At 39.2% G+C, this 14,552-nt stretch overlaps 2 protein-coding genes across 2 annotated transcripts; both read right to left on the reverse strand.

Annotated features, from left to right (window-relative positions):
- Nucleotides 1-4,618: 4,618 nt before the first annotated feature.
- On the reverse strand, nucleotides 4,619-5,779 carry LOC116250361 (UPF0496 protein At4g34320-like). The gene has a single exon (XM_031623989.1). It carries the CDS (start codon nucleotides 5,777-5,779, stop codon nucleotides 4,619-4,621), a length of 1,161 nt encoding a protein of 386 aa, XP_031479849.1.
- A 5,121-nt stretch (nucleotides 5,780-10,900) lies between these two features.
- LOC116250362 (UPF0496 protein At4g34320-like) lies at nucleotides 10,901-12,133 on the reverse strand. Its single transcript, XM_031623990.2, has one exon. It carries the CDS (start codon nucleotides 12,071-12,073, stop codon nucleotides 10,901-10,903), a length of 1,173 nt encoding a protein of 390 aa, XP_031479850.2. The 5' UTR covers nucleotides 12,074-12,133.
- Nucleotides 12,134-14,552: the final 2,419 nt, after the last annotated feature.

The following is a 14,552-nucleotide window of genomic DNA, read 5'->3' on the forward strand; positions in this document are numbered from 1 at the left end:
GTAGACTCACTAGACAGGAGGAAGTATGGGAAATATAAACTGATGGTGGCAAACCCATTACCGAGCAAAAAAGAGCAAAACACATATTAGAACGTTAAATTAAATTCTAACATAACATTGAAGTTATCAAGTTTCAACAAATGTGATATCGTTTATGACAAAAATTAAAAATTTGAAAATGACAAAATTTGTTTGTGGAAGAAAATATCAAGGAAAAAAATACCATGTGTCTAAAACAGAAATGCCATGTTCTTGTTTGAAGAAACGTGACATCGTTATGCATGAATTGGGAAAGGCATTAAAGTTGATGCCCAGTGTGTCGATCAAGAAGGGCAAAATTTCCTGTTAGTTTAAAGGGTTATTTTGGTAACAGTAATACCTTATTACAATACTATAGATCTGCCTTAAAAAATGGGACAGATTTGTTACAATGGTAAGTTTTTATGAATTTTCTCTATTTGTTTGGCTAGATAGATTTATAAGACACATCGGTATTATTATCGCCAAACAACCCTTAAAAAGCACTCTAATCACAAAGATACTTAGTTCGAACCCGTCAATAATTTGAGTCAACCAAATCTTATTTTGACCTTGTCACCCCCATGAATTCTATATATGTACAAATATAGAACTTGATTGGGACAAGAAAATCTTTCTTTAGAAGGATAAAAACAGCAATGAAAAAAAATTAAAGTAAAATATTTTTTTAAAAATTCCTAAGTACCCCAACCTTCATTATTTATTTTTAAAGTGCATATTAATTTTTCTTACGTTTGCATGTACAGGATGGTGCACGCAACTCAGCCAAAATGCAAATCAAATGCTAGTTATAAAAAAATAAAAAACTAAAATAAAAAACTATTGACCATCGTGGACGTTTCTCGCGTTATTCCTGCTGAGACAAAGTCAGAACGGCTGGTGCTTCTTACTTGTGGACATTTTATATATATATATGTATATAAAGGACATAAACAGGATCCCTTTACTTTCAACTATTAAATTATGTCTGTGATTCCGCAGTTAGACCTAATGGCTCTGCGAATGGTACTCGTCTCACCCTCTCTTTGTCATATTCGTCGTTGCTTAAACACCTATATATATATATATGAAGAGGAAACAATTTTTTACAATCCGGGTGCGACCCCATTTACAAGATCCAAAGGAGCCACCGTCACAAGGACAGTACTTACGATGACGTCGAGTTATTTTTCCGGGCAGGCGATTCTTGGTGGTTTCATTTCCGAGATATCAATCGGTTGGCGTGGACTTTGTCCTCTGCAGGAAGCGTTTGTTCATGCGCCGGTCCAAGACTGTCTTGACTTCTTCTTGCTTCCCCTGGACTGGAGTGATTGTGTCAAATTTCTTTCTTATATATATTCCAACCTTCTCCTTTCTTCCTTCAACCATCACCTTCCCCTTCCTCGCAGCGTGAAGTGTCAGCAAGTGTTGCTGCCCTGATTTTAGCAAGCCCATTTATCTCCTCTTCCGCCTCTGTTCTTATTACTGGGAGCCCTTTCAATGGAGAAGGAAGCCATGGGAATTAAATGTTTCCTCAATCCATGCCACAGCCGCAATACTCCGGTGGCTGCTGGCTTATACTCTAAGCTCGCCCGATGGTACGAGAGCGCGTGTAAGAAATACCCCGAGCTGTTGAAGTAGGATGAAGCCTTGCAGGCGACAATGAAGGGCATCATGGATGGCGTCCAAACTGGAAAGGACGGGACGGACGAGTCATCGTCCCTGTCCTTTGATTCCCTGACACAGGCAACGACCTGCCTTCTCGACACCAACGACCAGGCCGCCATGGAGATTTTGGCCTACAAGAAGGACATACGGAGCAACAACCAACTCTACGACATTGTCAAGGAGTATTTCGACCTCAGCTACAAGACGTTGGACTTCTTATATGATTTGTAAGGCTGCCACAACGAGTTCAGGGAAAAACTAGCGATGCTCTGCTCCTCCTTCCAGCATCCTACCTCCATAAAGATGAAGGCGTTGGTGCTTGAGGAATTTGGAGACTGAGAGGGCTTCACTGGCGACTTCCTTTTGTCACTGATGGACTTAATCGAGGCACACACCTCCTTTCTCAGGAAGTGTCAGAGATGGAACGGCAAATGAGAGAAGAGTTAAAAGTCAGATAGCTTGGAAATGGTTTGGCCGGTTAATACGGCTAATTACTAAAGTTATATAACTTTAGTTCACACTAATTTTTTTTTGTAAAGATAAAAATATAAATATAAAAAAACATTTTTTTTAACAAATTATCAAAATGTTATTCTCTTTTACGATGTACTGTCTGGTCACGCAACTTCCTTTCATAAAATAAAGTAAAGTGGTAGGTGGTACATTTTATATATATAATGTCCACAAGTAAGCAGCACCAGCAGACTTTATCTCCACATAAAATAACTAGGGATGTCCATATATCCGATTTGAATCAGATATCCGACCGATTCGATCTGAAAGAACGGATATTGATAAAAATTTAATATTCGATTAAGAAATCTGATCGGATTCGGATTTAATAAATGACATCCGATCGGATTCGAATTCGGATTCGGATTTGCATATACATGAATATCGGATTGGATTCGGATACGGATTCGAATCGGATTCAGTTCTAGACAAATATCCTCTATCTAATACTTGAAATATGGCAAAATCCGGTTCAAAATTCGGATTCGGATTTGGATATAAATATAAAAATCGGATTCGGATATGACTTTGTTTTATCCGAATTCGAATCCAAATCCGAATCCGAATATATGAATATCTAAAAAAACGGATATGGTTGAAGATGTATCCGATCCGAATATGATCCGTTGACATCCCTAAAAATAACCCCACAAGCGTCCAGAATGGTCAATAGTTTTTTATTTTTTTTACAACAAGTCTTTGATTTGTATTTTTTGCTGAGTTGCATGCACAATATGAGAAAAAAAAAAAAAGAAGTAAAGGCAAGTGAAAGTTAGAGGCATTTTATAAACTTTTTAACAAGAATGATATTTTTAAACTTTCCTATTTGATGAATCTATCCTAAATCTGACAAAAAATTTTGCACTTCTTGAATCGACACACCTGAGCATTCACTTTACTTTACGTCTTTCCCAATTCTTTTTGACTAATTTTGGGCTGGCCTTACTCTATTGCTACTGCAAATTCACTCTCGGGGCTTGCATGCAAATCTTCAACTGTCAACATTGTCCCAAACGGATATTGTGCCAATGATTTCAAAAATGCAATTTTATTATTTTAAGAACTAGTCTTAGTCTATAGTTTCACTTTGTAAACAACTTGTTTTACATAATATTAGCTTGTTTGGCTAACGGTAATTGAATGACGTGCCATGTATCATGCCTCTCCATTGCGTGTAACCCTTTTTTCAGTGACAAATTATAACCTTATATATATATATATCAATCAATGAACCACTACATTCAACATATAAGAAGGCCTTCAATCTGGAGTTTCAATTTTCCTCAAATGTATTTACCATTAATCGATTCAATTTGACCTAATATGCCGCTCTTAACTATATAAAATATTTGCTGAACCCTTTGAGGGTTTATGAGTAAAACATTATGTTCCTGGGACATATATTTTCAAAACATATGTTCCAAAAACACTGCTTTTGTCTCAAGGAACATACTATGATCAAGTCCAGCATTTCAACAATATTGGACTTGAAAATACCATAATAAAATACCATATCTTCAAGAGCAGGAACATGGCGTTCTTAAAATATGTATTAAAAAAATATAAAAAAATAGAATATAACGATATCATATTACTTGATGCAATTGCATTGTATTTTATTTTTTAGAGACATGGTTTTTTTTTTCCATTATATTTTCTTCCACAAAAGATTTTTGTCATTTTTCAAAATTTCAATTTTGTATGCTTCTTGTCAGTTCATACAATTTATAGATATAAGAGCATACGTAAGTCTCATAAGCTCACAAATATATACCTCTTATAACAAACTATAATCGATCGTCATGACCTTTTGTATAGTTGTTTATGCAAATGTTACACTTGTCCATTTGTGAATTGTTTAAATCATATCAATAAAATAGTTGAATCCTATTAATACAAATACACATATATTATGAATGTCGATTCATGTAATTAAGTTTTCATTTAGGAATTATATAATATATATATTAAGTTTATTTTCCTAAATTTCCTCCCGTTTAGTGAATCTATTGAGCATTTAAAACATTGAGATAAATTCGAACGATTCAACATAGAAGAAATGAATATGAAAATCGGCTGAAATTTGAGCAACTTGCACATCAAATTTAGTTTCAAGCAGAAAGGAATCAGAATTTGATTTAGAAGCCCAAGTCTGTCCTTGATGGCGATGTTTGATTAATGGCTCGGATTCAAATACCTTGTTTGAGAAGCCCCTGTTAACTAACCTTTAGCTCTCTCTCTCTCTCTCTCCCCCTCTCATCTTCATCATTTATCCACTGGCGTTCACGTCACTCGCCCATAAGAAAGTTGTGTAAGAATCATTTATTGATTCAATCACAAATAAATTTATAAATTTACTACCTACAAGGCGTTAACCTGCTTAAAAAGAACAATGGAAGAGAAAATGCCCTTTCACTTTTTACATACGACAGCAACATACAGAAGTACCCGTCTCAGCTTCTTGAGGCTCGGTACCATTTTTGATCCTCTCCAATATCTCACTCCTCCTATTCTCAATGCCGGAGCAGCATGTACTTACTTGTTCGTCCAACTTATCCATTCTCTCAATCAGACGGCTCGATCTCTCCAAGATTGGCTTCAAATCGTTAAGAAGAGTGGTGTCATAACTTGTCCTAATGGTGAAGTCTGTGTTGCTTTCTAAAATTGCCTTGTGGTCCATCAATGCCTTCACGGAGAGTTTGATGCCCCTCAATTCATGTATCACAACAGAGTTGCTCCTATTCATCCTCTCCGCAATCTGCACGCCCGCCTGCAAATTGCCCTCTTGCCCTTTCCACAGGTTTTCCACCCATGAGGTCAGCGGACCCCAACTGGTCAAAGAAAGGGCAGCTGTAGGAAGCGCTGCCAGTAATGGCGGGGCATGGAGAGCAGCCGCGAGAATCGAGCATACCACAGCACACACGAAGACGGTCACGAATATGATGTAGATCATCTTGCGTCGCCTCCGTAGGATGTGGATTCTCTTCTCCGATTTGTCTTTCCATCCCTTCAGCTTCCCGAGAAAGGAGGTGTGTGCCGTGATTACGTTCATCAGTGACAAAAGAAAGTCGGCAGTGAAGCCTTCGCAGTCTTTAAATTCCTCAAGCGCCAACAACGCCTTCGTCTCTGTGGAGGTAGGATGCTGGAAGGAGGAACAGAGCATCGCTAGTTTTTCCCTCAACTCATTGAGGCGGCGTTGCAAATCAAGTAAGAAGTCCAACGTCTTGCAGCTGAGGTCCAAATACTCCTTCACGATGGCGTAGAGTTGGTCGTTGCTCCGTATGTCCTCCTTGTAGGCCAAAATCTCCTGGGCGGCATGGTCGTTGGTGTCGAGAAGGCAGGTCGTCGCCTGTGTCAGGGAATCAAAAGGCAGGGAAGATGACTCATCCGTCCCGTCCTTTCCAGGGTGGACGCCATCCCTGATGCCCTTCAATGTCGCCTGCAAGGCGACATCGTACTTCGACAGTTCAGGGTATTTCTTACATGCGCGTTCATACCGGCGGGCCAGGGTCCGGTATAAGCCAGCACCCTTCCGAGTATTGTGGCTGAGGCATGTATTGAGGAAATATTTAATTCCCATGGCTTGCTTGTGAAAGGGCTCCCACTCTTCCTGAACCAAGTAATAAGAACAGAGGCGGGAGAGGAGATAAATGGGTTTGCCAAATCAGGGCAGTGCTTACACTTCTGGATGCGAGGAAATTCAATTGGAGGGTGATGGTTTGAAGGAAGAAGGGAGGTTCGACTATATATATAAAAGAAAGAAACGCAGCACCCTCACTCGAGGTGAAGGAGTCAGGACAGGGCCTGGATGAAAAAGTCCACTTGGGAAACGGCACCACGGAGTATGGCCTGCCCGGAAAAGAGACTCAATGTCACTGTGGTAAAATGAGAAATCATGTACATGGGGGTCACACCAATGATGCAAAAACTGGTTTCCCGTTCTATTTGTGAATTGGTAAAATAATAATTGTACAAATATAAAAATAAATTAAAACTTAGGCACAATCATTGTATATGTATATATGTATTACAAATATATTTGTTTGGGATCAAATTTCTGCTTATTTTGAGGATTTTCTTCTCTCTCGCAAGAAATTTGGAGAATGTAATGACAAAACCGCAAAAAAGAGGCTGGAAGGAGTCGCGAGGAGACCATACGCCGAGTCATAAAGTTTTACTGAGGAAGGGTAGACATAAATTAATAGTTGAAACTAAAAAAGGACCCTGTCTATGTATTTATATATTTATATGTAATAAAAAAAGCGAGGCCCTCTGACCGTGCCTCCGATAATCTTGTCGGATTTGACATTACATCCGACCCCGGCAGGGGCTTGGCCAGGCCCGGCCCGGTTCTAGGAACCGGGTGAGGACCCACCAGATATCCGCAAGACTCATCCTTTTTATATAAAAAAATAATTTTTTAAAATATAAAATAATATTTTTAATAATAAAATATATATTATTATTAATAAAAAATATTTTTTAAGTGTAATCGGCCTTATCGAACCCTCATCGGCCTGACCATAGCGCCCACCCCCTACTTGGTGACGACGATTTCAAGTATGAGCATGTTCAAGTAGTAAAAAGGGGTAACCGATGACAGGCCTCTACATTGCATGCAACCTTTTTCAGTGACAGACCATGACCTGCTTCTTCTTACATACTTAAATGAACCACTACTTGTAACATACAAAGAAATCCTTGGATCTGAAGTTCTATTGCTCCTCAAATAATTTACCATTAATCGACTCAGTTTGACCTAATATGGCACTCCTAACTACATAAAATATTTATTGAACCCTTTGAGGTTCAGCATATAAGTAAACATTACCCTCCTGGAACATATATTTTTAGAGCATTTGTTTCCAAAACACTGGTTTTGTATCAAGGAAAATAGCATGATTAAGTCCAGCAATTCAACACTGGATTTGAAAATAGCGTAATAATACCATGTCTTCAAGAGCAAGAACATACCATTCCTAAAAATATGTGTTCCAAAAATTTTTTTTATGCCCTTTTAGAAACTTGCATTTGGTTTCTTCTTCCATCTAGTATTTGGCCTCAGTTGAATTTGTTTGTACGTACCTTGTGATCGAAAATACATAGGAGTACATTAAAATGGCATTTGGTAAGAGCATTGCAGTCTTGGAATTGCGTGTACTATCGTAGAAAACCATATTCTTGTTCAAGGAAATATGGTGAGACTATAAATATCGTTTTTAAATTTAACAACCAAATGTTAGAATATAATGACATCATGTTTCTTGAAGCAAGAGCGCAGTGCTTTTTCAGAGACACAGTATTTTTTCCATGATAATTTCTTCCACAAATTTTTTTTTGTCATTTTTCAGTTTTTCAATTTGGCATGCTTCTTGTTACTTCATACAATTTATAGAGATAAGAGCAAACGCAAGTCTCATAGGCTCATATAAGGATACCTATTTGTGCACAGCAGTACTCCTTTCAGAACCCACATACCTACAGCAAATTAATTCTAGCCTCAAGTGTAGTTAGCGGGAACTGGAATTACAGCAAACACAAACCATGGCTAATGGCGGTGGCTTCTACTCGAAAACCATGCACTATTACCAGCAAGCATGCCGGGAGGACTCAGAGTTGTCGATCAACGACGAAAAGTTTCAGCAGAGGATGAAGAGCATGGTGCAAGGCTTCCACTCCACTCTTCTCCTAGAGGTGGAGAACGTAATAGCAGCACTCTTATTCCTTCCCTTGATATCATAAAGGGGGCGACCATATACATACTCGAGAATAACAAGAAATGTGGTGAGGAGATATTGTTCTACAAGCAAGACTTAGGGGGCAATGCCCAAATCCTCCCCGATGGTCTCGAGCTACTTCGAGCTTTGCCAGGCGACACTAGATTCCTTACGTAGGTTTCTGGTACATCTCTGTTGCACCAAAAACAAACTAATGGCGATCCGTCGCGACCGACCTGTGGATCAAAAGGTGAGGAATGTACTCACATGCGCCGACGGTGCCGTGGACTGCTTCTTTCTCTCGTATCCCGGTCTGATCTAGGAGCACGTCCAGGTGCTCCACAAGCTGCAGCAGGCGGGGGATGAAGAAATGCCCAACCAGAGCAAGGAGGGCGAAGAACCCAACGCTTCATGTTTTGCAAAAATTATGGAGCCCCAGAGGGCACGGAGATCGTGCTCGACCATTTATCTACCGGCAAGTAGCCCGTTGGAAGCAGAAGAAAGATACATTTCTCGAGAAAATGTCGGCGAAGATTGATAACTTTACCATGAACGGAATAAATCGCAGCAATATGTAAGGAAAAATTACATATTAGATGTTAGTCCTAAGGGTACATATTAGATGTTAGTACTAAGGGTGGGCGGCCCGACCTGAGCATGCGCCCGAAAAAACTTGGCTTGGGTCGGGCACGGGCCCGTTAGGCCGGCCCAGTAGACTCGTTTAAGATTAAAAATATATATATATATATATATTTAAATTTTTTGATTTAATAATATATATTTATTGTTAACAAATATATTTTGTATTAACAAAATATTTTATAATTAAAAAAATTATTTTTTATTTTTAAACAGGCTCAAGACCCAGGCTATCGGGCCGGGCTGACCCCGGCTCACCCCTAGTTAGTTCCGTTAAAGCTGATTGACTAGTTTCAGTCATTGGACGGTGCAAGACCTGTCTAGTCGTAGTATCCTTCTAATGAAAATTCTTGCACTTTTCAAAACTCTGTCCCTCTGATTAAGAGGGCCGGATAATATAAAAAAAATATTTTTTTATATAATTTTTAAAAATTATTTTGTAATTTAAAAAGTAGTTTTTTATTATAACTTGACTGGGTCAAAACCCTGTTGGGCCAAGCCGACTGGATGCCCATCCAGTCAAGAAAGAAAGGCACTCGATGACAATGCTCCGGCCATTTAGATGGGAGCAAGGACAAAGGAAAATTTCCAGGCCAAATAGCTTCAAAATAGTTAGTTGACCGTACGCCAAGCAGCTTAACTGAGTAAAGACAAACATATATTAAGGAAGTGGCTGTATGTATTATATTGGTCCACCAATTTTTGGTATTAATATGGTTAATCACTAAAATAACTTTATTTCATACTAAAAAAATTTTTAAAGACAAAATAAAATTAAAAAAATAAAGAAATTAAAAAAACTTTTTTTTAACAAATTATCAAAATGTTGTTCTCTTTTACTATGAACTGTACGTGCACCAGTCACGCAACTTGCTCTCATAAAATAAGGGACGTTTTATATACATAGTGTCCACAAGTAGGCAGAACGAGCCGACTTTGTCTCCGCCGGGAATAACGCCACAAGCGTCCACGATGGTATCGTTTTTTATTTTTTACAACAAGTCTTTGATTTGTATTTTTGCTGAGTTGCGTGCACCACAAGAGAACAAAAAAGAAAAATGAAAAAAAAAAAGTAAGGGCAAGTGAAAGTTAGAGGTATTTTATATTTTTTTTTAACAAGAATTATACTTTTAAACTTTAATTTTTTTTTTCATTCCCGGCTTTATTTTTACTAAAAAATTTCTTTATAAGATGTATATGATGAAAAAGTAAAAGCAAAAACAAGTGAAAGTTGAGGTATTATAAGTGTCTTCCTATCAATGTAATGACCAATGGAAGCAACCTGAATCATCCATTAACGTCTTGCCTATACATGAGAGTTCCGTTAAATGGCATTTGATAAGATCAGCATTGCAGTTTTGAAATGCGTGCACATAAAATACATATTTTAAAAAACCATGTTCTTGTTGTAGGAAAAATGGTGAGATTATAGACATTGTATTTAAACCTAACATTCAAATGTTAGAGTATAACGATATCATATTACTTGATGCAATTGCATTGTATTTTATTTTTTAGAGACATGGTATTTTTTTCCATTATATTTTCTTCCACAAAACATTTTTGTCATTTTTCAAATTTTCAATTTTGTATGCTTCTTGTCAGTTCATACAATTTATAGATATAAGAGCAAACGTATAGTTGTTTATGCAAATGTTACACATGTCCGTTTGTGAATTGTTTAAATCATATCAATAAAACAGTTGAATCCTATTCATACAAATACACATATATTATGAATGTCGATTCATGTAATTAAGTTTTCATTTAGGAATTATATTATATTTATATTTATATATATTGAGTTTATTTTTCCTAAACTTCCTCCCGTTTAGCGAATCTAATTTTTCATCCATTTAACTGTCACCAAGACCTGCGACGTCTTCCATTTCCAGTTATGATAATGTATTTCTGCTGCTAGGAGACAATGGATCAATTTTTAGTTTCAAGCATAATGGAACCAGAATTTGATTTAGAAGCCCAAGTCTGTTCCTTGATGCCATGTTTGATTAATGGCTCGGATTCAAGATCAGAGGTGATTCCAGATTCTCCAGTTAGGGAATTTAAGGTCCAAGGGCTTCTCAAATACCTCGTTTGAGAAGCCCTTGGTAACTAACCTTTAGATCTATCTCCCTTATGCAGAACCCCCATCATCCTCTCTCTCTCTCTCTCTCTGATCATGCATGCACTGGCGTTCAGGCCACTCTTCCATAGGAAAGTTGTATAAGAATCAAATATTGATTCCATCACAAATAAATTTATAAATTTGTGGCTTCCTGTGGATTACCTACAAGGCGTTGAACTGCTTAAAAAGAATAATGGAAGAGAAAATGCCCTTTCACTTTTTACATACAACACCAACTTGGAGAAGTACCCGTCTCAGCTTCTTGAGGCTCGGTACAATTTCTGATCCTCTCCAATATGTCACTCCTCCTATTCTCAATGCTGGAGCAGCATGTAGTCACTTGTTCGTCCAACTTATCCATTCTCTCAATCAGACGGCGCGATCTCTCCATGATTGACTTCATATTGTTAAGAAGAAAGTTGTCATCCCCTCTCCTGATAATGAAGTCCGTGTTGCTTTCTAAAATTGCCTTTTGGTCCATCAATGCCTTCACGGAGAGTTCGATGCCCCTCAATTCATGTATCACAACAGAGTTGCTCCTATTCACCCTCTCCGCAATCTGCACGCCCGACTGCAAATGGCTCTCTTCCCCTTTCCACAGGTTTTCCACCCATGAGGTCATCGGACCCCAACTGGTTACAGTAGCGGCAGCTGCTGGAAGCGCTGCTAATAATGGTGGGGCATGGAGAGCAGCTGCGAGAATCGAGCATACCACAGCACACACGAAGACGGTGACGAATATGACGTAGACCATCTTGCGTCGCCTCCGCAAGATATTGATTCTCTTCTCCGATTTGCCTTTCCATCCCTGAAGCTTCAGGAGAAAGGAGGTGTGTGCCGTGATTACCTTCATCAGTGACACATGTAAGTCAGCAGTGAAGCCCTTGCACCCTCTAAATTCCTCAAGCGCCAACGCCTTCGTCTCCATGGAGGTAGGATGCTGGAAGGAGGAGCAGAGCATCGCTAGTTTTTCCCTCAACTCATTGAGGCGGCCTTGCAAACCATACAAGAAGTCCAGCGTCGTGTAGCTGAGGTCGAAATACTCCTTGACAATGTCGTGGAGTTGGTTGTTGTTCCGTATGTCCTCCTTGTAGGCCAAAATCTCCTTGGCGGCACAGTCGTTGGTGTGGAGAAGGCAGGTCGTTGCCTGTGTGAGGGAATCAAAGGACAGGGAAGATGACTCGTCCGTCCCGTCCTTTCCAGGGCGGACGCCGTCCTTGATGCCCTTCAATGTCGCTTGCAAGGCTTCATCGTACTTCAACAGCTCGGGGTATTTCTTGCACGCGCGTTCGTATCGTCGGGCGAGGGTAGAGTATAAACCAGCGGCGACCGGAGTATTGCGGCTGAGGCATGCTTTGATGAAATACTTAATTCCCATGGCTTCCTTCTGCATTGAAGGGGCTCCCACTCTTCCTGAACCAAGTGACAAGAAGAAAGGCGGAAGAGGAGATAAATGGGCTTGCTAAAATCAGGGCAGCAACACTTGCTGACACTTCACGCTGCGAGGAAGGGGAAGGTGATGGTTGAAGGAAGAAAGGAGAAGGTTGGAATATATATAAGAAAGAAATTTGACACAATCACTCCGGGGGAAGCAAGAAGAAGTCAAGACAGTCTTGGACCGGCGCATGAACAAACGCTTCCTGAAGAGGACAAAGTCCACGCCAACCGATTTCCCGATGTGAGTAAGGGGGAGGAAGGCTAAAATCAGGACACCAGTACTTGCTGACACTTCCCGATACGAGGAAGGGGGAGGAAGAGAAGGCTTTCAAGTGGAGGGTGATGGTTTGAAGGAAAAAGGGAGGCTGGATTATATATACATATAAGAAAGAAAAGCAGCACAGTCGCTCGAGGGGAAGTAAGAAGGAGTCAAAGGCTTCGGCATTTTGGACCGGCGCAAGAAGGAGCGGAAAAAGTCCCCGCCGGAAACGGGACCACCGAGTATCGCCTACCCGGAAAAGAGACTCAATGTCGCTGTTGTTACGGTACTTCTTCCGCGCAATGCAAAGAAGGGCGTTTGACAAGTGTGGGCGAAGAAATTTACTGCAAAGATAAAATGAGAGAAATCATGTACAGGGGGGTCACACCAATCATGCAAAAACTGGTTTCCCGCTCTATTTGTGAATTGGTGAAAATAACAATTATAAAACAAATTAAAAATTAGGTACAATCATATATATATATATATATATATATGAATGATTTATTTGTTTGAGAACAAATTTCTGCTTATTTGGAGGATTTTCTTGCGAGGAGACCATACTCCGAGTCATAATGTTTAACTGAGGAAGGGTAGACATAAATTAATAGATAGTTGACACTAGAAAAAGACCCAGTCCATGTATTTATATATTTATATATAATAAGAAAATCGAGGCCCTCTGACCTTGCCCCCGTCGGAATAACGCGAGAAGCAGTCCACGATAGTCTAATGACGTAATTTGACATTACATCCGACCCACTTGGCGGTGAGAATGGGCCGGCCCTATATCGGTAAGTCAGGTTTGGGTTCAGATTTGATGTCTAAACTCATGGCCCAACCAGCCCCGTTATATAAAAAAAATTTAAAATAATTTTTTAAATATGAAATATATTTTTATAATAAAATATATAATAATAATAATAATAATTTTTTTTTTAAGTGTAACCGTGATCCCGTCGAATCGATCCGGGTAAGGTTTTCAGGTCTAGGCCCAGTCCCGTATCGAACCGGGTACCGCGACACCGACACATCAAAGAACGTATGCATATATGGACGGGAATTAATGCTCATATGATGACAGCTTTTTAACAATAAAATTAAGGTGCAAGAAATCTTCTTTCTTTCATGTCATCTATCCTCTACTAGAAAAAACAAGAAGTCTGCGGAATGTACAGATGAACAATGCCTTTAAGATTAAGAAGCGACAGGATGTACAGAAACTTGACTATGATTATATATATATGTTCATCCTTTGAGTTTGATATTGAGAAGTGACAGTATGTACAAAACATCGACCAAGTATAATATAACTCCACCCGCTTTCATTCTTTGTAGCTTCTACAGAGCTATCTATCCTGATGGATGACTAATCCACAGATTCTATACATTTAAAAACATCCCATAATTTTGAAAGATTCAAAGGAAAAGGATGAATATTGAAAATTATATATATATATATATAGTTGGATCGTTGACCTACTTGGGGACCATTCACCAATGTCACCTGGGTGCATTTCCCAGGAGCTCGCACCCGCACCCGGTGCGTTGCGGGTGCGGGTTCGGGTGCGCTCCAGGTGCGCACCCAAACCGCACCCGATGATGAGGCGCACTCAAACCGCACCAAGAGGAGTTGGATCAAGTTTCGAGTCGAATCCAAATCCAAACCAAGTTTATTGCGTGTATGGTTTGGATCTGGATATGATTTCGAGATGAAACCAGATTAAAAAACCACAAAATCAAATTCCCGTCGGCCGTTGTATCTAATTTAATACATCTATAGATATATTATATGTTCTCTTTTCTCTTTAAAAAAAAACGATACAGTTAAAGAATGGTGGCTTTCATAAAACGATCTGTTTGCCTTTTTTTCAAACATTTCTTTTTTGATTTTTTCCCACTATCATAAAAATGTATAATTTTAATTGTGTTATTCAATTTCTATGAAAAATTAATAATAATAATAATAATAATATTAATATTAATAAAATATCTTCACCGCACCGCCGCACCTAATTTTTTTGAGATGTGCCGCACCGGCACCCGCACTCGCACCGGCACCGGCACCGACACCCCGCATTCAGGTGACATAGCCATTCACCCGTTTAACTTGCAAAATTAGAGAGTTTGGATCAAGGGGTGTCATTCAGTAGTTTAGAGAGAAGGTTGTTGGATG

Source organism: Nymphaea colorata, chromosome 3 (assembly GCF_008831285.2).
Source record: "Nymphaea colorata isolate Beijing-Zhang1983 chromosome 3, ASM883128v2, whole genome shotgun sequence".
Taxonomy (NCBI): Eukaryota; Viridiplantae; Streptophyta; class Magnoliopsida; order Nymphaeales; family Nymphaeaceae; genus Nymphaea; species Nymphaea colorata.